This window comes from Rhinoderma darwinii, chromosome 4 (genome assembly GCF_050947455.1).
Source record: "Rhinoderma darwinii isolate aRhiDar2 chromosome 4, aRhiDar2.hap1, whole genome shotgun sequence".
Taxonomy (NCBI): domain Eukaryota; kingdom Metazoa; phylum Chordata; class Amphibia; order Anura; family Rhinodermatidae; genus Rhinoderma; species Rhinoderma darwinii.
The window spans coordinates 207,594,977-207,619,892 of record NC_134690.1 but is presented as its reverse complement, the minus strand read 5'-3'; the positions used below and the strand labels follow the sequence as shown (position 1 = coordinate 207,619,892).

The 24,916-nt window shown below is 45.0% G+C and overlaps 1 protein-coding gene across 2 annotated transcripts in view; it reads right to left on the bottom strand.

The window, feature by feature from the left end:
• ZNF292 (zinc finger protein 292) overlaps positions 1–24,916 on the bottom strand; it is a 91,706-nt gene that overhangs the window by 64,704 nt on the left and 2,086 nt on the right. The window contains exon 1 of one of the 2 annotated variants that reach the window (XM_075862120.1): positions 7,522–7,787. The exons of the other annotated variant lie outside the window; for it this stretch is intronic. Coding sequence (XP_075718235.1) covers positions 7,522–7,701 — 180 coding nt within the window. The 5' untranslated portion in view covers positions 7,702–7,787. Of the gene's footprint in view, positions 1–7,521; positions 7,788–24,916 lie in introns of those variants that run through there. 2 annotated transcript variants of the gene reach the window in all.

Here is a 24,916-nt window from a genome sequence, read left to right as displayed (position 1 = left end):
TTTCCACAAGGACTGAAGGAGAAAAAGCACTGCAACATTTGTAAAGCAATTTCTCCCGAGTAAAACAATACCCCATATGTGGTAATAAATGGCTATCTGGACACACGGCAGGGCTTAGAAGGGAAAGGGCGCTATTTCGCTTTTGGAGTTCACATTTAGCAGGAATGGTTTGCGAAGGCCTGATCACATTTACAAAGCCCCCGAGGGGACAAAACAGTGGAAACCCCCACAAGTGACCCCATTTTGGAAACTACACCCATTGAGGAAATTATCTAGAGGTATAGTGAGCGTTTTGACCCCACAGGTTTTTTTCAGAAATTATTGGAAGTAGGCCCTGAAAATAAAAATCTAAATTTTTTCAAAGAAAATGTAGGTTTAGCTAATTTTTTCTCATTTCCACAAGGACTGAAGGAGAAAAAGCACCGCAAAATCTGTAATGCAATTTCTCCCGAGTAAAACAATGCTGCACATGTGGTAATAATCGGCTGTTTGGACACACGGCGGGGCTTAGAAGGGAAAGAGCGCTTTTTGGAGATCACATTTAGCAGGAATGATTTGCGGAGGCCATGTCACATTTACAGAGCCCCTGAGGGGACAAAACAATGAAAACACCCAAAAAGTGACTCCATTTAGGAAACTACACCCCTTGAGGAATTCATCTAGGGATGTAGTGATCATTTTGACCCCACACGTGTTTCATAGAATTTATTAGAATTGGGCAGTGAAAATAAAAACAATCATTTTTCTTTAATAAGATGTAGCTTTAGTTAAAAATATTTCATTTTCTCAACAAATAAAGGAGAAAAAGAAACCCAGCATTTGTAAAGCAATTTTCCCGAGTACGGCAATACCCCATATGTGGTCATAAACTGCTGTTTGGGCACACGGCAGGGCTCAGAAGGGAAGGAGCGCCATTTGGAGTGCAGATTTTGCTGGATTGGTTTCTGGGCGCCTGTGGGACCAAAACAGTGGAAACCCCCCAGAAGTGACCACATTTTGGAAACTACACCCCTCAATGCATTCACCTAGGGGTGTAGTGGGCATGTTAACCTTGCAGGTGTTTTGTAGAAATTAGTGTGCACTCGATTGCAGAGTGAAAATGGGATTTTTTCCATAGATATGTTAATATATGGTGCCCAGCTTGTGCCACCATAACAGGACCGCTCTCTTATTATTATGCGGTGTTTCCCAGTTTTAGAAACACCCTACATGTGACCCTAATCTTTTGCCTGGACATTCGACCAGGCTCAGGAGTGAGAGAGTACCATGTAAAATGAAGGCTAATTTGGTGATTTACAAAGTATTGGTTCACAATTACAGAGGCTCAGATGTGAAATAAAAAGAAAGTGACCCCATTTTGGAAACTTACACCCCACAGGTCTTTTCCATAAAAGAATGCGCTGCGGATGGTGCAAATTAAAAATGTCTATTTTTCCCTAGATATGCTATTTCAGTGGCAAATAGATCGTGCCCAGATTATGCCACTGGAGACACACCCCCCAAAAATTGTTAAAAGGGTTCTCCCAGGTATGGCGATGCCATATATGTGGAAGTAAACGGCTGTTTGGGGACGCTGTAGGGTTCAGAGGGGAGGTAGCGCCATTTGGCTTTTGGAGAGCGGATATTGCTTGGTAGTAGTTTTGTTTGATTACTGGGGTTTCCATTTATAATATGGGGTACATGTAAGCTGGGCAGAGTACATCAGGGGCATAGTCAAGTGGTATAATAATGGGGTAAAAAAAACAATAAGATGATCCATAGATGCGTGTTACGCTGTGAAGCAATCCTTTCTGCACAGGCCGGTGTCGCACTGATAGATGATGTGCTTACTTTTGGTCCACACTCCGCACCTTTGCAGTTTGGGGAATTTTGCTGGGAAGTGTTACCCTAGTATAATACGGAGGCCCTCTCTTCCAGCAGATGTGTTTGGGCTCTCCCCTTCCTGGTTCCCTAATTTTAGGGCCTTGATAAATCACCTCTTTCAGAAATGTTCCCCTCGGGTCGGCACAACTGCATATTTTTTATTTCCTGACTTATTGGAGCCTTAACAAATTTAATTTTTTCATAGACGTAGCGGTATGAGGGCTGTTTTTTGTGGGAGGAGCTGTAGCCTTTATTGGTACCATTTTGGAGGCCAGGTAACCAAAAAAAAAACGCAATTCTGGCATTTTTTTTTTATACAGCATTCACCATGCATTATAAATAACATGTTACCTTTATTCTGCGGGTCAGTACGATTCCGGCGATACCGAATTTATAGCACTTTTTTGTGTTTTACAACGTTTTGCACACTAAAATTACTTTTGTAAAAAGAATGTATTTTTTCTGTCGCCAAGTTGTGAGAACCATAACTTTTTAGTCGACGGAGGTGTATGAGGGCTTGTTTTTTGCGGGACGAGCTATAGTTTTTATAGGTACCATTTTTTAATACGTGTGACTTTTTGATCAGTTTTTATTCCAATATTTGTAGGGCAAAGTGACCAAAAAACAGAAACTCTGGTATAGTTTTTTACGTTTTTTTTTTTTACGCCGTTTACTGCGTGCAATAAATATAATATTTTTATACCTCAGGTCGTTACGGTCACGGCGATACTAAATACGTATGGTTTATTTCTTTTTTTCATTAATAAAGGACTTGATAATGGAAGAGGGCGATTGTGTTTTATTTTATTACTTGAAACTTATGTTTTCAAAGTTATTTTTTTCACACTTTTTTTCCAAGTCCCACTAGGGGACTTGAAGGTCCAACTGTCAGATTTTTTTTTTTCCCCGTATACATTGAGCTACCTACGCAGTCCAATGTAATAGATCTGTCAGTTATTCACTGACAGCAAGCTGATTAGGCCTCGCCTCCCTGCGGGGCCTAATCGGCTTCCGTAATGGCAGAGCCAGTAGGCCATTGTGTCTCCTGTTGCCATAGCAGCAGTCGCTAGTCCCGATTGCCTGCCAGGGCTGGTGATCTGCTAGCAACCGCTAAGATGCAGCGATCGCTTTTGATCGCTGCATCGAAGGGGTTAATAGCAGGGATCGGAGCTAGCTCCGGTTCCTGCCATTACAGGTCGATGTCAGCTGTAACATACAGCTGACTTCCACCGCTGATGACACCGGACCAGCTCCTGTGGTGGCGCCATCTTGCCGGCAGCTACGTAAGACGTGCAGGCTCCGCCGCCGGGCGGGGGCTGGAAGTTTTCCATGCTAGGCAGACCGGGAGGCCAGTATTAGGCCTCCGGTTGCCATTGCAGCAATCGGAACCCCCGGCAATTTGTGGTGCCGATTCCGCATTGCAAACCCACAGCAATTTACAATACAAGTGGATGGGGATTATAAAACTGTCCACATGAGGCGGAAAAAAGTCCTTTGAAATCTAATCCGCAGCACGCTAAGGCCTTATTTACACGAGCGTGTGCGTTTTGCGGACGCAAAAAACGCGGCGTTTTGTGTGCGCAAAAGGCACTTAACAGCTCCGTGTGTCATCAGTGTATGATGAGCGGCTGCGAGATTTTATCGCAGCCGCCATCATTATGACACTCCGTTTGGATGTTTGTAAACAGAAAAGCACGTGGTGCTTTTCTGTTTGCATTCAGAGTTTGACAGCTGTTGCGCGAATCACGCAGTTCGCACGGAAGTGCTTCCGTGCGGCATGCGTGGTTTTCACGCACTCATTGACTTCAATGGGTGCGTGATGCGCGAACAGCGCACAAAGATAGGTCATGTCGTGAGTTTTTTTCAGCGGACTAACGAGGAGCAAAACTCACAGACTGTCTGCACGGCCCCATAGACGAATATAGGTGCATACGACACGCGTGAAAATCAGGCCTAAGTCTGTTGCAGAGAAGTAGCCGATTTCATCCTTTGTAATGCATAGGATGAAACTTGCGGGAAATCCAGTGCTTAATCCGCAACAAAATCTGCATGTTTCATATGCAGATCCATTGCGGAACTGCTGCAAAATCCACAGTGGAAATTGTCTGAATGTGCAGTGACTCCACAAGATAAACCATACATTTTCCAAGAGAAGGAGACAAAGTGAAGAAGTGGTCGTGCATGCTTGAGGCTCTACAATGTAGTTTATAGGAGCTGTGAAATGCTCAGCTGTTTCCATAACAGCTGCCAAACAGGGGAGCCCCGTACTCTAGATAGGCGGGAGTCCCAGAAGAACTAGCGCTGACAGTTCTATTGAAGAGCAGTATAGAGAGATCAATAAATACGGTTGTCCATAAAGCCAGCTGTACAGTCAAGAGTGTTGCCAAAAGTTTTCCCCCTTTCATCAATTATGGTTTAGAATGTGTCAAGACAAGGCGGAAAATTTCAAAACTCCAATCATTTACATTGTGCATTACTTTGCTACCACGTGTGAACATGTTTATGTTGCATATATTTTTAATATAGGTGAAAAATAGTGTAAGGAGCTACGCCACCTCCTCCAATAAGGGATCCTTGACATACTGAAAATGAAAAGTATGTCAAAATTACACACATTAGTACATATTTGGCCCATAGGGAACGAGATACTGCAAGGAGCGCAGTGCACAAGTGGCCCCTACACTCCAACTTTAAAAACATACTAGTCCAGTTAGGCCTTATTCACACGACAGGGTCCGAGCGTCACTATAAAAACGTCCGTTTTGAATCCGTTCCGATTCCGTTCCGTTTTTAACGACCGATTTTACACCCGTTTTTTTCCTTGTCCGTTTTAAAATCGGATGAATTTCATTTGTACATTTTTTGCCACACACATCTCTCTATAGATACTGCCACAGACCCCCTTGTAGGTAAAGCCACACAGACCCCCTTGTAGGTAAAGCCACACAGACCCCCTTGTACAGTCACCCCCATAGATGGCATCCCCCCCTACTTTCTTGTAGGGGACGGCTCCAGGAGAAGTCCCTCATTTCACTGTCGATATAAGGACAGTGAAGGCAGGGACTTCACCTGGAGCGGAATCCCCAGCCACAGCTTCGGCAACGCTGTGGCCGGGGATTGGGGATTCAGCTCCTACAGGGAGCAAAAAAATACCTTCCTCCTCACATGTACTTCGCACTGTGAGGAGGAGAAGGAGAGAGAGAGAGCGAGCGATGGAAGACACAGCCGTCACTTGTAGCACATTCAAGTGATGGCCGTGTATTACCCGGCCCCATAGACTTCTATGGGAGCCGGGCGGCCGAGAGAACGGCCGAAAATAGGGCATATCCCATTTTTTGACGGCCGGGTTTCCCGGGCCATCAAAAAAAAAAAATCGGTCGTGTGAATAGCCCCATTTGGGGTCTATTGTTCCTACTGCGGCCGTGTGACGGCCGTTTTTTGAACGCCGTCACACGGCCGGGAAACCCTGTCGTGTGCATAAGGGCTTAGTCAGACTGAAAGTAAAGGACAGTTGTAAAGACAGGGACATGATGTAGTGCTGGCATCTGTTGCCCACAGTCCCGCCATAAACATTCCTGCTACATAACAAACGATAGTGGGGTAACTGTGATACCATAGTGCATTGAAGCAGGGCTACAGTGTTCCATTATGTCACAGCCATATTAGATCTCACCTGTCTGTAGAGGGATGCGACACAGTAGAAGATTTATTAGTAATGGCACACTGTTTACGCCCTTTCAGCAATCAGAACATTCACCAACAGGGAACATGGTATACTAAAAGTTGTGGCATGGGCTAAAAACAACGCTAGGTCAGATCTGGTTGCTGCTTTTCATATTCTTAATTGTCAGAAAACAGACATTGTTAGTAAATTATGTCCTGCCCACTCCCCATCACATGTTGATGGGCAGTGGGCAGGACATGGGGGCTACATTAATATGGTGTTGAGCACTCCATTTTTTCATGTATTCATGCTAGAAAATTCATTGATAAATCTGCCGCATGTGACAACATAGCAGGTGCAAGAAGAAAACTGCCCATAGCAACCAATCAGCATTCAGAAATCATTTTCTAAACAGTAAAGATATTAAATGCTGACCTAGTTACTAGGGACAACAATGATTATATGAGGCCCACTATCCTAATCCCGGTAGTGGGGCCCCTGGTGATCAGACAATCACATCCTGTGGAAAGGTCATAATTGTACATATTGGGGCAACCCCTTTAAAGAGGACCAGGCACCTCTCCTGACATGTCTGTTTTAGTAAACGCTTATATTCCACATGAAATAATCCTGGAACATCTTTTCTTAGAACTCTGACAGGTGCCTTCCTCTGTTATTCCTCCTAGAAGAAGTGTATGAATACATTTACAACTAGCTGTTACTATTGCCCTTGTCCTAGGGGGCGTGTCCCTACAGTCTGACACTGACAGCACTGATAGGACATAGTGAGTCTGTGCAAGGACACACCCCCAACTGGTAACACCCAGCTGTCAATGTATTCATAGGTTTCTAGGAGGAATAAGAGAGGAATGTACAATACAACACAGAGTTCTAAGAAAAGATGTTCCAGACTTGTTATTTAATGGAGAATACAAGTATTTACTAATACAGAAATGTCAGGAGAGCGGACAGCTGCTTTTTAAATAAACCATAGCAATTTATAAGCCACTTACATGAATCAATAACAGGTGACACGCCTGAGTTGTGACCTGTGACTAGTGGGCAAGCAGTCATCAGAGGGGGTACCCAGCCTCAGAGAGAAGGCAGAATTGTGCAAGTGTCAGGGGGTAGCTGTCATTTAGGGGGTTAATAAATAATCCCCTTAGTGGCTATGCTGCAGCAGCAACTGGATCAAACTTGAATGGAGAAGGGAGGGGGCTTTAGCAATCCTATTTCTCCCCTCACAATGCAAACCTCCAGAGCAGTAGACGCTCAAAGGCTGCAATGTAAGCGAGTGGGTGGAGGCTCCCTCTCTGCAGATCCTATCACAGAGCCCTCAGCTGGGAGGAGAAAGCGAAAAATAACTCGTAGTAGCGTCCACACTATAATACATAACGTTACACGGGCCAAATGACTGACAAAACCAGGCCAATGCCCGGCCCAGACAGAAGGCGGGCGGCTGCAGATCACAGCGGGAGGGGCGTGGAAATCTATGGAGGATGTTGTCTGTCAGACAGTGAGGGGAACACTGGGGGCCAGGGAGGTCATGTACCCAGCACATACAATGGACACGACCCTCCCAGCAGCAGACAAACCCCTGCTCTGCTATGTGTGACACATGAAGCCCAGAGAGTCGGGTGTTCTCGTTTCTCAGTCCTAACATGGAGTCCACAGGGGCCTCTCCATCCACTATGATACCCACACACCCTTACATAGATGGTAACGGTGCAGATTGACGGCAAAGTTAGGACGCAGCACCCCTGCTAGCTCACCGTGCTTGTAGCGGGCACAGGCTGCGGGGGGTGGGTGACAGGCCTGCACATGCATGTAGCATGTAAACACACAAAGGAGCCTGTGATCCCGCCCAGTACAGTAGCCACCATTACAGCTGCGGGGAGCACACTCGTACCCACAGTCGCTGGTGGAAGGCGGCCGTGGAGGTGCAGTGCACCCGCTTGACATGGCCCTTCTTCCACAGCTCCACACTCACTAACCTGACAGAAGCGCTGGCAGTAGTCGCTGGCTGCCTGCAAGGCCTCGTCCTCTCCCGCGCCTCCCACTATCCGCAGGTTGCTCTCTAGCTCCTGCAGTCTTTCTTCCAGGTGGGGAAGTTCGGCGGAGACGTCGGGGCCGGAGCTGAGGCCGCTCTCCCTTTCGGCCTCCCCGTCCGCCATATTCACACCCCGCTCCGTCTCGTACACACAAACTCTCGCTCTCACACACCGCCACTCGGCGGTCGTGTCTAGAATGGAGTTGCGCCTGCTAGGTCTGACGTGGGAGTCACGTGCTATCGGATGGTCACGTGACTCCTATGGCTTTCCTTTCGTATTCAATACGCGGCCTGCAGGAAGAAACCAAGCTTGGACTGACGTGACGCCTGCTTCTCTGGCTGCGGGGAGGGGGGTTCTGCATGAGTGGGATGGGGCTGCGGTGAGGTCAATGTTGTTGGGGTGGAGGGGGCGTTGTTGTGATCAAGGGATCTGGCGCACTTGTGATGTACCGTAGGTGCTGAAATGGCTGGGTGGGTGATATGGCCCTAGGGTGACATTATGTGGTGTGCAAGGATCCTGGCATCAGGTTGGTACTGTGTGGTGCACGAGACCCCTGCAGTGTCAGACTGGCACTTTGTGGTGTATGAGATCACTAGGGGTTGGCATTATGTGGGGTACAAGGTTCCTGCCTCTCACCTCTCCTGACATGTCTGTTTTTTTTTTTTTTTTTATAGTAAATACTTGAATTGACCATGACGTTTCTGAAGCATCTTTACTTAGAAGTCTGTGTTGTGCCTGCTCCTCTGATATTCCTCCTGGGAATATATAAATAACTATTCTCCTTGTCAATGGGACGCATGCCTACGGATTGCTTAGAGACCCACACTATTTACAAGGGGAATAGTAATGGCCAGACGTCAATTCATTCATACATTTCCAGGAGGAAAAACAGAGGAATGGCAAACCACAGACTTCTAAGAAAAGATGCTTCGGAAATGTGATGGGCAGTGCAAGTGTTTACTAAAACAGACCTGTCAGGAGAAGTGTGTGATGGGCTTGGCACCTGCGGTTGTGATGAATGAGGGTCTGGTGCCAAGATGTGGTGTACGGAGATTCTGGTGCTTGGGAGTGTGGGGTATGTGAGGGCAGTAATGTCATGTACTTGCTATTTGAAGTTTCTTCAGTACATGGTGTTTAGGGAGTGGGGTCTAGGGTGTAATATGGGCTACTGATGTTTTTAAAAGGGTAATGCACAGTGGTACTTTTTGGTGGGAGTTCACGCGTGGTTCAGATGGAATTGATGCTTATTAATGGGGAAATTAGTGGAACCAGTCTCCCATTTGAACTCCTGCCTGTAATCCGAATGTTTAGGCCAGTTCTCTTTCTACTGCCTTTAATGGTATGTTCACTTGGCTTATTTTCAGCCGTTTTTTGGGCCGTAAACGCCCCGAAATACGTCTGAAAATATGGAAGCTGAACTCCTCCAAATATCTGGCCATTGATTTCAATGGGAAAAACTGTGTTTCGAATCCCACGGGGCTGTTTTTTATGCGCCGTTTGTAAAAATGGCGCTTAAAAACCGCCCCGTAAAAAAGAAGTGCATGTCATTTGTGCCGTTTTTTGAGCCGTTTTTCATTGGTCAATAGAAAAACTGCTCCAAAAATGTCTGTAAAAAACACTTGACGCATAAAAAACGGCTTAAAATCAGGGTCTGTTTTCACTTGAAAACAGCTCTGTATTTTACAGCCGTTTTTTTGTTAAGTGTGTGAACATAGCCTAACTGCTAGAATTTGCCTGGGCTGTTGCATCCATCCTGGTATTGCGTGACAACGGCAGATCTCCATTAATCTGCGTAGTCGCTGAGAGTTCCACCTCTTACTTTACCCTGTAATTTCCATGCCATCTTCTATTCCCCACCACCACTATAGAACCCTCAGCATCTAGATGCCATTCTCTTACAAGCCATGGGAGACTAGTGTTGTTTCTGCAAGCATAAGGCTACATGCACATGTTGCGGAATTTGATGCGGAAAATCCGCATTAAAACCGCAGATAAACGCATGTCATTTTAGAGGGAAAATCCGCACTTCATATCATGGTTTGCAGATTTTATACTGCGGATTTTGGCATGTTTTTTTTATAATAAACTTGCTAGATATAATTCTGAAAAGGAAACGCAAGATAAATTGACATGTAGCGGATTTCAAAATCTGCAAAAGTTCATTTTACGTGCGGAAAAATTCTGCAACGTGTAGATGAGATTACTTGAGATCTCATTTAATTTGCTGGAACTGTATTACGCTGCAGATTTGCCGCCGTAAAATCCGTGGGGCAAACTTCGCACGTGATACGCCTCATGTGCATGTGGCCTGGTAGTAGCTGGATAGGTTCAGATTATTTTGGGGATAAAAGAAAAGGACACCATTATGATGGGGATTAGTATAGTCATTGCCAGAGTTCTGTAATGTGTGGTAGACAAGAAACAGGGTGTTTAGGCCCCATGCACACGACCGTATTTTTGTCCACCCGTAAATACTGGCGTAAATACGGGTCCTTGGTCACACGTATTTGACCCGTATTGCACCAGTATTTACGGACCCGTGCTCATAAATACGGGTCCGGTGCCACCCGTATTCCACCCGTATTTACTAATCGGCAGCCCTTCTCTCTATCAGTTCAGGATAGAGAGAAGGGACAGCCCTTTCCGTAGTAAAAGTAAAAGGAATTCATACTTACCCGGCCGTTGTCTTGGTGACGCGTCCCTCTCTTGATATCCAGTCCAAGCTCCCTGGATGACGCGGCAGTCCATGTGACCGCTGCAGCCTGTGATTGGCCTGTGATTGGCTGCAGCGGTCACATGGGCTGTAACGTCATCCCAGGAGGTCGGACAGGAGGAAGAAGCAGGGAGTTCTGGGTAAGTATGAACGTCTTTTTTTTCTTTTTACAGCTTTATCTATATTGTGATCGGTAGCCAGTGTCCAGGGTGCTGAAACAGTTACTGCCGATCGTTTAACTCTTTCAGCACCCTGGACAGTGACTATTTACTGACGCACCTAGCAACGCTCCCGTAATTACGGGTGCACACACGTAGTCACCCGTAATTACGGGAGCCCCATAGACTTCTATGGGCTGCCCGTGCCGTAATTACGGCCTGAAATAGGACATGTTCTATATTTTTCAACGGCACGGGCACCTTCCCGTAAGCATACGGGGAGGTACCCGTGGGCAATAGAAGACTATGGGTCCGTAATTACGGGAGTTTTTACGGCTGTGTGCATGGGGCCTTAATGTGAGGACATGGGTAGTGGACTATGTGGCATGGAAGCAGATGCCATCTCTAATCTCAAGATTCAAAAGGGTAAGGCACCCCACCCCAAACTTGCCTAATGAATGAACTGCACACGACAAACAGCTACTATGCTACTAAAATCTACATTTCTTGAGGGCACACAGCATACCATGTATAAAAATAAAATTTATTAATTTAAACACACAACCACCTTCATGCAACTTTGCATCAACAGGCTGTCAGGCCTAATGGACAATCATGGTCACTGGAGAGCCCATCAATGAAGCAATAACCGGTTATACTAGTTCATGTGGATGGTCCTTCCCATAACCTGCTCATTCCTGGGATATATATATGATATATATTAACATGTGGTTAATTTACAGTTTGTCTTATAGGTGTTTTAATATGTGTTGGCATAGTCCCTAAAAGCGTACCTAACCTTTAAGGTGACTTTTCTGAATACGCTGTCATATGTGTGTACATGAGGGATAACACTCTGGCCATTATATGACGTATTCTGGATTATTTAACAGTTTTCCCCTCTGTAGGCTCTAGCTCTATTTCTCAGTTGACTCTGAGCTGGTGGGCGGAGCCTAACTGCTATCCTGTTTTCTATACACTGCACACAAAGAGGAGAATCCTGCTCTCCTAACTATCACATATATAAAATCTGCAGCAGCATGGAGGAGATGATACTACATTAATAAGCATTGTAGCTGAGATTCCAGCACTGGGATGCGATATAACTCTTACTAGAATCTGCAGTAGCGTATGTCTCTCTCTGCTTCAGTCTGCGCCTGCTCTTTCCTCCCCTCTCCATAGACTTCTACGGGCAGCTCTAACCTGATCCCTCAGTGAGCTGATAATCTGTTTTGTCTCATTTTAGCAGTGAATTGAGAGTGAATGATCGTTGGAGGGGGAGGGGGAGAATTGCCTGTTTACCGGAGAGAAAGGCATTTTTCTCTAATAAGATATATTTATACGTTTCTTATATTCGATTGTACTATTGAATTATGCAAATTCTGTTGAAAGGTTAGTGACCACCATTTAAATAATGTCTTTCACATCATTTGTACACGCTCTTTCGGACTATTAACACTGAAGATGTTGTCCACTTTTGTCACTTGAAAAAAGCTTCTGTGCAAGCAGAACTGTTGTCACTGGTGTTTAACTTCTTTGCCTGAATAAAATACTTTGATATGCTGACATCCATTTTTCACATTTTTACAAACCGACCCTGAGTTGAGTGATTAAATGAGATACTGCTCAGCTTCTCACTGCTTTTCTGGGGGGGAAAAAGCCCCCCTCCCGCCCCCAAAATTTGACAATCAGAGAGCAAAATATGCTCTCTAAATCATGTGGGGGTGTAACATGAACTAAAGTTCATATTACCCCTCCCCTTGGAGTCATCTACAGCCATACAGGGACAGAAGGGTGATTGCAGATCCTCCTCCTCTCCTGCATGCTGCCAGCACGTCTTCCGCTGGGCCCATCTCTCCTTCACACGGCTGAAGTAAGTGCTGCAAATATATGCAGCTCCCACTTCAACCTGCTCTAACTCAAGCTGGATCGCAGCTCTAGCTGCAATCTATCCTGAGCTAGAACATTAAAGTGGTTTTCCCACTAAGAACATGTGTCACCTGTCCACAGGATAGATAAAAATATGATCGCTGGGGGCCCCACCAATAGAACTCCCCCCCTCGATCACTATAACTGGGGTCCCGACTCGATTATACCTCCTCACTGCACGATCGCAATGAGTACGATTTTGAGTGGAGCGGCATTTCCACGTGCCCTGCCACTCCGTTCAATGTCTATGGGGCTACTGGGAACAGTCGAGCACTGCGAGGAAAGGGGGTTGGGCCCCCTTTTTCTGGCATAGGAAACGTCTTTGGCAGGGAAAAGGTTAAAAGGGTCTGTTATCATGACCGATGCCCTTTAAAAATTACATAAGGCAACTGCATAAATAGTAGTTAGATTAAAATAATGTTATTTTACAGTCATATCTGTTCTAGTAATCACATGGGACTGTGTGGAATTTAAATTTTGCCTTACTACTGTTTATGGTGGCCTGTATTCTGACAGTGCAATGCAGGCACAAGCCTTGTGATCACGGCATCCTGTTTTCTGCATAGCATCAACGGATAACAGTTTTTGGTGAGTGGTAAAGTTTTAAAGGGAATGTATCATCAGAAAATCATAGCTTTTTTAAAACAGGTTTTTGTTCTAAACATATTTTTTTTGTGTTTTCATTTTTTTTACGTCACAAAAAAAGTCCTTTTTTTGCAGTTTACTCGTTACTAAGTAAACTTGGATAGGGTCAACAGAGTCATCTAATTATTATAGCGAGTTAATGACAGCTTTTGGGCTTGTTCACACGTTGCGGAATTGCTGTGTGTTTTCCGTCCGGAATTGCGGACGGAAAAAACGTAGCAGAATACAGTAGCAGCAAAGTGGATGAGATTGAACAAATCTCATCCACGTGCTGCGTAAATCCTGAGCAGAAAAACTGCTCAGAAATTGACCTGTGGTGTGGAAATTTATTCCGGAGCATGTCAATTGTATTTGCGTAAAAGCTGCTTATTTGTTGCAGGAATTCCCAATGTAATTCAATGGGGAGCTAAATCCCGCAACAAATAGCAGTTGTTTTTTTGCGGCTCAAAAAAACAAAACTTGATACTTACCGAGAAGTCTGTGCTTCCCTCCAGCGTGGCCTCCTGTGATGACAATTCATCCCATGTGACCACTGCAGCCAGTCACAGGCTGTATCGGCGGTCACATGAATGAAACGTCATCACAGGAGGCCGGCCTGGGTGACGTCAGAAGGCCGGCCTCCTGGAATGATGCTTCAACCCAGGTGACCGCTGCTGCAGCCCATCGCTGTTTTTTGCCCATTTCACCCCACAAATAATTTTCAGCTTCCCAGTATATTATGTGGTACAATAAATGGTGCCATGAAAAACTACAACTTGTCCCGCAAAAAAAAGCCCTCATACAGCTATGTTGACAAAAAATAAAAAAGTTATGGCTTTTGGAAGGCGGGGAGGAAAAAGCGAAAATGAAAAAACTAAGATTGGCCGTGTTATTAAGGGTTTAATAAAAATGCCTCTGACTCTGAAAAGCAAAACTATATAAGTAGGTTTTCTCATAGTTGACTAAAGACTTTAAATTAACATCATGCCGCAGCGTTTTTGCTCGCAGTGAACAATGACACCGAAAATGCGTCAAAATGCTGTGTGTGAAACCGTCCTAAAGCACACACGCCTTGCTCTATACAGACAAAACAGGAAGGAAGTGTGTCTCCAATATGGAAGCCCCCAAGAAAGTAATTTTTTTTATCTTCTACGTACTTTAAGGCGGGATTCACACGACCGGGTCCCGCCCGAGCCCGAGTGTCGGCCGGTAAAATCGGCCGGTTTGCATAAAGTTTTGCATCCGGGCCGGGCAGATCTGGACAGTGACAACAGCGGCAACTCCAGAAGGCGAATCCCCATGTGTTCGGGGATTCCGCTTCAGGAGTTTCCCCTGATGTCACTGCCCAGATATGGACAGAGACATCAAGCGCTCTGTCCAGGAGCGGAATCCCCGAAAACACGGGGATTCCGCTCCTTCAAGGAGCTAAAGTGCGGCTAGCACATAGCAGAGCGGGGAGATACCTCCCTGCTCTGCTATAGTGGCGTCGCTACAGTAGAAGCGTGTACAGCGCAGCACTCCCTTCCACCTGCTGTACACCCCGGCCCTGCCACACAGTGTACAGCCATTCGTCCGAATGGCATCAACTCCTCCTCACATGCACTCTGCGCTGTGAGGAGGAGGAGATAGAGCGCAAGCGCTGGAAAACCCGGCCATCACTCGGGACACATTCTGGTGATGGCCGTGTATTACCCGGCCCCATAGACTTCTATAGGAGCCGGGCGGCCGGGTACCCGGCCGAAAATAGAGCATGTCCTATTTTTTGACGGCCGGTTTTCCCGGCCGTCAAAAAATCGGTCGTGTGAATAGCCCCATTAGGGGTCTATTATTCCTAATGCAGCCGGATGCCGGCTGATTTATGAACGGCCGGCACCCGGCCGGGAAACCCTGTCATGTGAATGAGGCCTAACCGGTTCCCGACCGCTGGCTGTGGTCCTTAAAACCCACGCCATAGACTATTTATGGCGAGGGTTTTCGCTTGCTGCCCGAGCGGGCAGCTGAATGTCGGGTCTCAAGCAGTCAGTGACTGCCGGGGACCCTGAGGAGAGGATAGAAGCAGCTTTCGCTGCTTCTGTCTTCTTTGATCTCTTCTACACAGCGCTCAATGAGCGCTGTGTATATGACTAGAGGTCCCGGAGATCATATGCCATTAGTGGCAGATTGCTGCTGGGTCTTACTAGACCCTAACCCTAACAGTAAAAAAAAATACAGATATCTATTGAAATCTGTGAGGTTACTGGGGAAAGGGGGAGGGTGTTGAAATTTTATGGCAATGGTACACCAGTGTTTAAGGCCTCATTTACACGAGCGTGTGTGTTTTGGGCGCGCAAAAAACGCAGCGTTTTGTGTGCGCAAAAGGCACTTGACAGCTCCGTGTGTCATCCGTGTATGATGCGCGGCTGCGTGATTTTCGCGCAGCCGCCATCATAGAGATGAGGCTAGTCGACGTCAGTCACTGTCCATGGTGCTGAAAGAGTTAACTGATCGGCAGTAACTCTTTCAGCACCCTCGACAGTGCATTCCGATCACCATATCGAGTAACCTGTTTAAAAAAAAAGAGGTTCGTACTTACCGAGAACTTCCCGGCCGTTGCCTTGGTGACGCGTCCTTGGTGACGCGCCTCTCTTGACATCTGGCCCCACCTCCCTGGATGACGCGGCAGTCCATGTGACCGCTGCAGCCTGTGCTTGGCTTGTGATTGGCTGCAGCTGTCACTTGGACTGAATTGTCATCCCGGGAGGTTAGACTGGAGGAAGAAGCCGGGAGTTATCGGTAAGTCAGAACTTCTTTTTTTTTGACACGTTCACGTATATTGGAATCGGAAGTCACTGTCCAGGGTGCTGAACCAGTTTAACTCTTTCAGCACCCTGCACAGTGACTGTCTCCTGCCGGGTTCGGTCAAAACGAGTTCGGCCGAACCCGGTAAAGTTCGTTTCGCTCATGTCTAAGACACTCCGTTCGGATGTTTGTAAACAGAAAAGCACGTGGTGTTTTTCTGTTTACATTCAGTTTGACAGCTCTTGCGCGAATCACGCAGTTTGCACGGAAGTGCTTCCGTGCGACCTTCGTGGTTTTCACGCACCCATTGACTTCAATGGGTGCGTGATGCGCGAAAAACGCACGATTATAGAACATGTTGTGAGTTTTACGCAACGCACTCGCGCTGCGCAAAATTCACGCATCGTCTGCACTGCCCCATAGAGTAATATAGGTGCGTACGACACGCGTGAAAAGCAAGCGCGTCGCACGCGCGTATATTACGCTCGTGTAAATGAGGCCTAAGACTTGGAAGATGGAACAGGATTGCCCAAACTAGACAACCCCCTAAATCACTGTATCTTTACTCAATTCACTATAATATTGCTATGTACATCCTAAGGGTATGTTCACACGTAGCGTAAACACTGCAGAATTTCCGACTGGATTTTTTTGTGTGGAAATGGACATGCTGCAAATTGAGAATCACCACCGCATGTCAATTTCTGCACTTTAAGGCCTGATTCACACGAGCGTGTTACGTCCGTGGGACGGCCGTTGAAACAGCGGCCATCCCACGGACCTATGTAATTCAATGTGGCCGTTCACACAGCCGTTGTTTGTACGTTGGTCCGTGCGAAAATAGGACATGTCCTATCTTTTCACGCATCAAACATCCCTCCATAGACTCTCACCTATGGTGGATGCGTGACATCGCGTCCCGCAGCGCTGAGCACTAATGCACCTCGGACGTGAAAAACTGCAGTTTTTCACGTCCGAGATGCGCAGCGCTCGTGTGAGTCAGGCCTAATGCTGATTTTTTTCCCCCACAGATTTGAGAAATCTCATGCACTTTGCTGTTACTATAATAAGCTGCAAATTTCCTGCCGAGGCCTAAGGCCTCATGCACACTTACATCACCATTTTCACGGCCGTTTCTCACGGATCCGTGTGTCCGTTATGGTATCCGTGTGGTTTCCTTGTGTGTTCCGTGTTTCCGTTTCAAACGGACGTTTGGCTTCCGTGTTTCTGTTAAAAAAAACGGAAGGTATTGAACTTTATGTGAACTTGTCACAGTCTGTGAACTTTGGCACGCCCTGCCGTTGTTAGGGCAACGGAACCGTCAGAAACAGACGGCACACGGAAGCCTTCCGTGTGCCGTCCGTTTTTTTGACGGACCCATTGACTTCTATGGGCCCCACTGTCACGGAATCACTGACCAAAGTAGGACATTTACTTTTGACAGAACGGAACAACGGATCCGTCAAAATAACGGAAGTGTGCAAGGGCCCATTGAAATGAATGGGTTCAGGTTGCTATCAGTGCCAAAAACGGATAGCACCCTGAAGGCAAAAACTAAAGTGGGCATGAGGCCTAAGGGCATGATCAGATGTGGCAGAATTCTGCAGACACTGTCCGCATCAATGCCGCACATAATCTGCGTTGCAGATTCAGTTGCGCCTTTGCCTAAATGTGAAGTAAAATGCTGCGGATTAGTCGTTGCGGATTCAGGTGAAGTGTAAATCCTGCTCTCTTTTAAAAACATTCCATCTCAGTCTGGCTATAGACCTGGAAACACATAAGTCCAGCCAGAATGAAGAAATATCTTGTTCGTGAAAGCAATCCGCAACGCAACACACATAACATCTGCGGATTTCATTGCGTAATTTTGCAACTCCATTGAAGTCAATGGAGAAATTACGCCATAAGTACGCATCAAGTCCGCAACAGCCAGTGTATGCTGCGGACACCAAGTTCCGCACCACAGCCTATGGTCCGCAGCGGAGTTGTCCGCAACGTCTGCACGAAGATAACTAAAAAGATGTGGAAATCAATGGACAGACTGTCTGCTGCGGATTTCCAGTGCGGACTGTCCGCAGCGGAATTCCACAGCAATTCCGCCACGTGGGAACGTGCTCTAAGGGTGACCAGACATGTTTTCCTCAGCGTACTCACAGCTTTTCTGTAGCGAAATCGGCATGTGTTATGTGTGTATTTTGCTGCGGATTCCACCCCTTCTACATTCAAAATAATAAAATCCTCAGTAAGGCTATGTTCACACGGAGTATTTTGGGGGAGGAATATCTGCCTCAAAATTCCGTTTGGAACTTTGAGGCAGATTTTCCTCTCCCTGCACGCCGATTTTCGCGCTGTTTTTCGCCCGCGGCCATTGAGCGCCGCGGGCATAAAACAGCGCGAAATACGCTTTCTCTGCCTCCCATTGAAGTCAATGGGAGGTCAGAGGCGGAAGCGCCCGAAGATAGGGCATGTCGCTTCTTTTTTCCGCGAGGCAGTTTTACTGCCCGCGGGAAAAAGACGCCGACGCCTCCCATTGAAATCAATGGGAGGCGTTCTCGGGCCGTTTTTGCCGAGTTTTGCGACTCGGTTTCCGCGTCAAAAAACTCGGCAAAATACCCCGTGTGAACATAGCCTTAACATCCAGAACAGAATGAGCATGCTATGGATTCGAAAATCTGCAGCATGCTCTGATTTCTGTACAAAAAATGTTCACCAGCATGTGGATGAGATTTTGCAACATTTTTCTGCAAATCCAGACAGAAATCTGCAACAAGTCTTCTACATGGGCAGGATGTTATAGGAGTTGTCCAACCACCACAACCATTGTCCATTTAGCTCATTAGAGTAGCCAGACCTGTGTATTCATGAGAAAAAGGCCTGATTCAGACAGGCGTTGCGCATCTCGGACGTGAAAAACTGCTGTTTTTTAACGTCCGAGGTGCATCCGTTCTCTGCGCTGTGGGATGCGATATCACGCATCCCCCATAGATTAGAGACTATGGAGGGATGCGCGAAGCGTGAAAAAATAGGACATATCCTATTTTCTCACGGACCCTTAACAGCGGCCGTGCGAACGGCCACATTGAATTATATAGGTCCATGTGACGCCCGTTGTTTCAACGGCCGTTTAACACGTTTGTGTGAATAAGGCCTAAGGGTATGTGCACACGATAACGTCAATTACGGCTGAAATTACGGAGCTGTTTTCAGGAGAAAACAGCTCCTGAATTTCAGACGTAATTGCTCGTACTCGCGTTTTGCGAGGCGTCCATTACGGATGTAATTTGGAGCTGTTCTTCATTGAAGTCAATGAAAAACGGCTCAAATTTCGTCCCAAGAAGTGTCCTGTACTCCTTTGACGAGGTTGTTATTTTACACGCCGTCTTTTGACGTGTTTTTGTCATTGTAGGTCTGAGGCACTATGACAGCACTTCCTGCTTTGTTTTCTGATAGTTCAGGGTTGTCTTTGGTACATTCTGTGAATCACCCTCCACATCACTGTTTACATTGCTGCCATTCACGTCACCTAGGATATGGACAGTGATTTACTGAATGTAGTGATGACAACATGGAACCACCAGGGAATGCCGCAGGAAGCAATGTCTATCCATGCTGCTGTCACAGGGCCTGAAATATATCTGTGATAACACAAAGCAGGTGTAACATTAAAAATAAAAGTCACAGTATTTACACATTCTTAGAGGGGGTGTACACCATGGTAGCCTAAGGCTTAGTTCACATCTGCGTCGGGCTCCCGTTCATGGGTTCCGTTAGACCTTTCCGTCAGGGGAACCCATGAATGGAAACCAGACGAGATTCATAGCTTTCATTTGCATTAGCATTGATTTCAATGGTAATGCTTCCATTGTTAATGTTTTCCGTTTGTCTCAGTTCCGTAAGGTTTCCGTTTTTTGGCGGAAACAATAGCGCATTCAGACATGCATTGTTTATGCAGCGTGTGTCCTCTGCGTGAAACTTACGGCAGGTCCTATTTTTGTGCGTTTTTGCCACCAGGCAGCCCATTGAAGTCAATGGGTTGGTGAAAACAATGGACAGCACATGGACGTCATCCGTGTGCTGTCCGTGATTCACGCACCAGTTGCTAAAGAAATGATGACATATGCACGTAAAAGACGCAGACACCATACACGAATGCCACACAGAACTGCAACGCAGCAAAACTTAAACGTTTGTTTGAATCTAGCCTAAAGTGGGCCATACATATTAGATGAAAGTGGATGATTTTGATGATAATGAAAGATCGTCTGTTAGAAAATGTAGCAAACCATCATTACAACCAACCTACGTCTGACAGTAATCTTCGAAAAAATGTATTGTCCTTGTTGGAAAAGTTTGTCTGAGCATTGAAAGGGGTAGAATGTGTACGGTTCACTCGTGTGGCCACGAGTGTTTTCTTATCCTATTGGACATATATGGGCACATTGCACGACTGTAATGGGCAACATCATCTGAAATGTGTATGGAGAAGTGGACTTAACAAATATTCGTAGGATGAACAATTGTTCAAACATCGCCCCACTGCTGTCCAATGTGTTTGGCCACCTTTATAGATAGTAGCATAGAGAGGATTGTACTCAGCAGATTGGAGTGTGGAGAGAGAGGAAAGGATCAAAGGGATTGCAGATCAAACAATCTGAACTGTATCAGATTATTGGGAGGAAATAACACAGGGAGGGAGGGGTAATCACACACGCTTTCAGTTTCGAAAGAAAGCAGTACAGGGATGAAGCTGTGATGATACATGAGAGCTTGTTACAGCAGCAGCATTCCGGATTCACAGACCTCACATCGAGCATGTATTACTGGGAAGGACACGTCCACATGAGAAAAATCTGAAACTATGAGGGGGCGGGGGGTTGAATGAAGGAAAGAAGATTGAAGCCTGAAATGTGTAACTTTGTCAACTGCAGATAACCACTAACATAAAATATGTTTTAAAAAAAATCCATCTCAAAGGTGTTTATAGCCTTTAATGAGTTTTAAAACCAGAACTAGAACGAAGAATAGAACTATAAGTATTTCCGCTACATGGTTCCCTTTTATTTAGGATCCATGTCCATTTTTGGCTTTAAGTGTACCTAATGTTATTTTGTCTGTATATTTTAGTGGTATGTGGAAAGGTGACATTTTGTAATCTTATTAGAGGAATGTGGCATCTTCCTCACCTTCCAGTAACCTGTAATTCCTCTGCCTGCAGGGAATGTTCACAGAGCTTCTCACTCACCAAAATAAGTTACATTTACATACAAAATAAGGAAGACAGTGAAGAAGGGAATGCTGCTGAAATTTCTGTGTGTGTGTGACTGCATGCTGTGAGGAGATGGGCAGAAGAGGGAAGACAGCTGACTGGCACAGAGTGCTATATTTGCTTCACACCAAGAAGAGCTTGCCCACTCAGCAGGCATGGAGACAGAAAATATGCATGCTCGAATGGCATAAACAGGGATGAAAAACACCTATAAATACACACATTTCATTAGATATGCTAAGAAGTCAGTTTTCTTTTTTTTGTAAAGGCGCACTTTGAAAAAACACATGCAACAACTTCCGCAAATCTGCACTTTGTGAACAAGACATAACGGGATTGACGATTGACCTTACCTGCACAATAAGGCTGGATTCACACATTGCGGTAGTGTGCCGCGTGGCATTGCCATGTGCATTTTATCACAAATTGCTGCGGTTTTGCAATGCGTTTTATTGGGCGCATGCTTTTTACAGGTAAAATCTATTAAAAAGATGTCTCATGGTTTTTCGCCGCGAGGCACACTACCAGAACGTGTAAACCAAGCCAAAGGCTCCTCGTATCTTTATAATTAATACATAGTTATTGCTAAAGCTGACAAGACCTAGTACCAATAATGATTTAAATAAAGAAAAATTATTTGATATGAATATAGGGAATGATTATTCATACATGTCCGTCTAGCAATGATGATTACTGAACAAAAATAAATGAAAACATCCTATAAATTTTAGGGTTGTTGCTTAAACGCAATGTACAGCTCTGCACTGTTTTTTTTCTTATTTATTTTCTTCCTAACTGCAAAATTAATGGGAATGTATCATCAAATGAGTACACACAGTATTATTTAAATCAGGATTTTAATATATATTTTAAAAAAATCTGGATGGTGTTTTTTTCATGTTATCTATTTGTAGTTGGGTAATGACAGAAGATAAAAGTGAGCTTAAAGTGGTATTCTCATCTTAGACATTTATGGCATACACCAGCTCTGAGACACACACATATCTCCAGAACGATTGTCCCCTGACTATCTGCTCCCCTGGCCGCCGTATCCAGGCGTGGACTGTGTAGGGAGGAGGCCGGGCTTAGCTACGCTCTTTCCGTAACTCCCATAGAAATGAATGGAAGTTACGGAAACAGGGCAGCACAGCGATATGCTCTATATGCCATAAATGTCTAAGATGGGAATACCCCTTTAAGGCCAGTCTAGGGGAGGAGACACACATAGCCGAGGAGGACAATGACCGAGCCGGCATGCGGTTTTAACAGAAATCATTGTGACTTTTAAATGATAGTTAATATCTGCATGTTTTTTGCAGGTTAAACTGCTATTTATCTGCAAAAACGCACGGACATTAACAATCTTTTATCAAGCAAGACAATTTGCAGAAAATGCGCATGTCTGTTTGGTGTTCGGCCGCAGTGTGACCGCTACGTGTGTCCCTAACAAGGATAATACGGCACATTTGTACTTCTATATTATGGCCGCAAATCATGGTCACCCATGGGTCTAAATGACCTGCTGTTGGGTCAGGATTTGCAGCTATAATACCGACACAAAAATGTGACATGTAAGTATTTAAAAAATAAATTTGTTTATTATTTTTTAAAGGTTGTAGCTATTTTTTATTTCTAAAAACTTCCCTGGGGGCTTCCATATTTAGGACACACACTTTCTTCTTTGTTGTCTATGTAGACAGTGCTTTATGACTGCAGAATTAGTGTCAACAGACTGAAGTACAGCACCCTCCCCAGGGACCAGGTATAGGGGATATGTGTACAGTGCCTTATCTGTGTGTATAGAGTTGCTATCCTACCTTATCTATGGCCCCATGCACACGGCCATGCCCGTAATCATGGCCCGCTATTGCGGGCGTAGCCGGCCGCCGACGGCCACCTGCATTTTCGGGTCGTGCTCCCATACAAAGTAAAAAACGGTCATGCTCCATAATTCCCAGCACAGTTCTACGGCACGGACACCCATCCGTAGCAATAGGGAAAGGTCTCCGCAGTCAATAGAACTAAATGGGGCCGTCATTACGGACGGTAATTACGGACTAAATTACGGTCGTGTGCATGGGGCCTAAGGTTCCAGCAATACAATAGACTTGTTATTAAAGCTCCTGGTCTCTGCTGACCCTGTCCCTGCCTACACAGCTAAGCTGATAAGTGAGTTATAGGAAATGTCAGCCTGTTGTTTCTGCGCTAGTAACCAGTGTAAAAACGGCAATATTTTATGATTTTTATTTATATTGATAGTCAAATAAATAAAACACCATCAAAAATGTTTTAAAAATATGTTTAGAATACAAACTTTTTTGCATATTATTTTATTTTATGGTAATACATTCCATTTAAAGGGGTTATCCGCTTTAGATAATAACTACTTGTTAGAAGGATCTCTTAACAATAAGGTGATCACAAAGTGTCTACCTGCTGGAACCCCTAGCTGTAATTTGTGAGGAAATGTAAGGGTATGTTCACACAGTTTTTTATGGCATATTTCGGAGCATAAAGCATTACGCTTCAAAAAACGCTTTTGAAAACACTTGCAAACAGCTTGCCTTTGAATTCAATGGTAAAACGCTGTGCAGTGCATACGAGGCGTAATTTTACTCCACTGTTTAAAAAAACTGTAAAAATACGCCTCATAAAAAAATGGACATGTCACTTCTTTTGAAGCAGATTTTTAACATTTCAATGGACTTTTCCAAAAACACTTTGAAGAAACACTTCATAAATGCTTGACAAATCTGCATTGAAAACACCTAGTTTTTAGAGGCAGATTTGTCTTTAAATCAGCCTCGTATTTTTCTACCTCAAACACATACTGTGTGAACATGCCCTAAGTGTTTAATTTGCATGCATTGTCACCACAGGGGAAATTAAGCATTTCATAGGGCCCATTCACATCATTTGCATTTTTCTAAATATGCTAATTTGGCTATACTTGCCAAATGGGAGGTTACTCTTTCTTTTCTCTCTGGGCGGTGTAATGTTTTCTGTATGACGCTGTCCAATCAGCATCATACAGTTCTCCTCTACCCAGCCCATCAACACAGCGTGATCATATAGTATACAGCTTCCATTCCTGACTGTGTTTTCAACTGGTGATATATCTGGTTGTTTCACAGCTAGAACTGCGATTAGAATCTCATCTTTCATATGCCACCAGAACCACTGTTCTAGGTGGTCCACAGCCGGAGATATGGCTGTTTGAAGTGATCCCCCTTCCCTCCAGCCTCAGTCTCTCACACTGTGTGAAGCAGCTTCATGCTGATAGGACAGCGTCAGAGGCTGTGATGTAGCTCCACCTGAGGAGAATCACTGGTGTTGACGCCCACTTGTCTAGTATATCCTCATTTGCAAATTTAGAAAAAAGCTCATAACTTTTAAAATAATAAACTTTATGGGACACAATTTTCACAGCATTATCAGTGTGGCAGTGCCGATTAGATTAGCTAGGAGATAGGGAATTACTAAACTAGTGACAGATCCTCTTTAAAACAGATTTCCCTAATAGGGTATATGAAAATGGTATTTCTAATCTAGACAACCTCTTTACAGTGTATCTATCGTGGCTTCTATTATTAAATACAATCTTTACTGACAGTAATAGCAGGGAGTTGGTCATACATTGTATTAGGGGCTCAAAGCTCTGATACTCTTATACTTAGCAACAGATCCCATGAACATTCTGACAGATTTAGGGCCCTTACATGCAGCAGTATTGTACACATCCATAATAGACTGCTCTTTATCCATACTGAACCTTATATTTTACAAGAAGCTTTTTTCTCTCAAATTTATATAGAATTCATGAAAACAAAAATCATGTCATGTTCTAATGCATGCCTTATGACTGAGGTA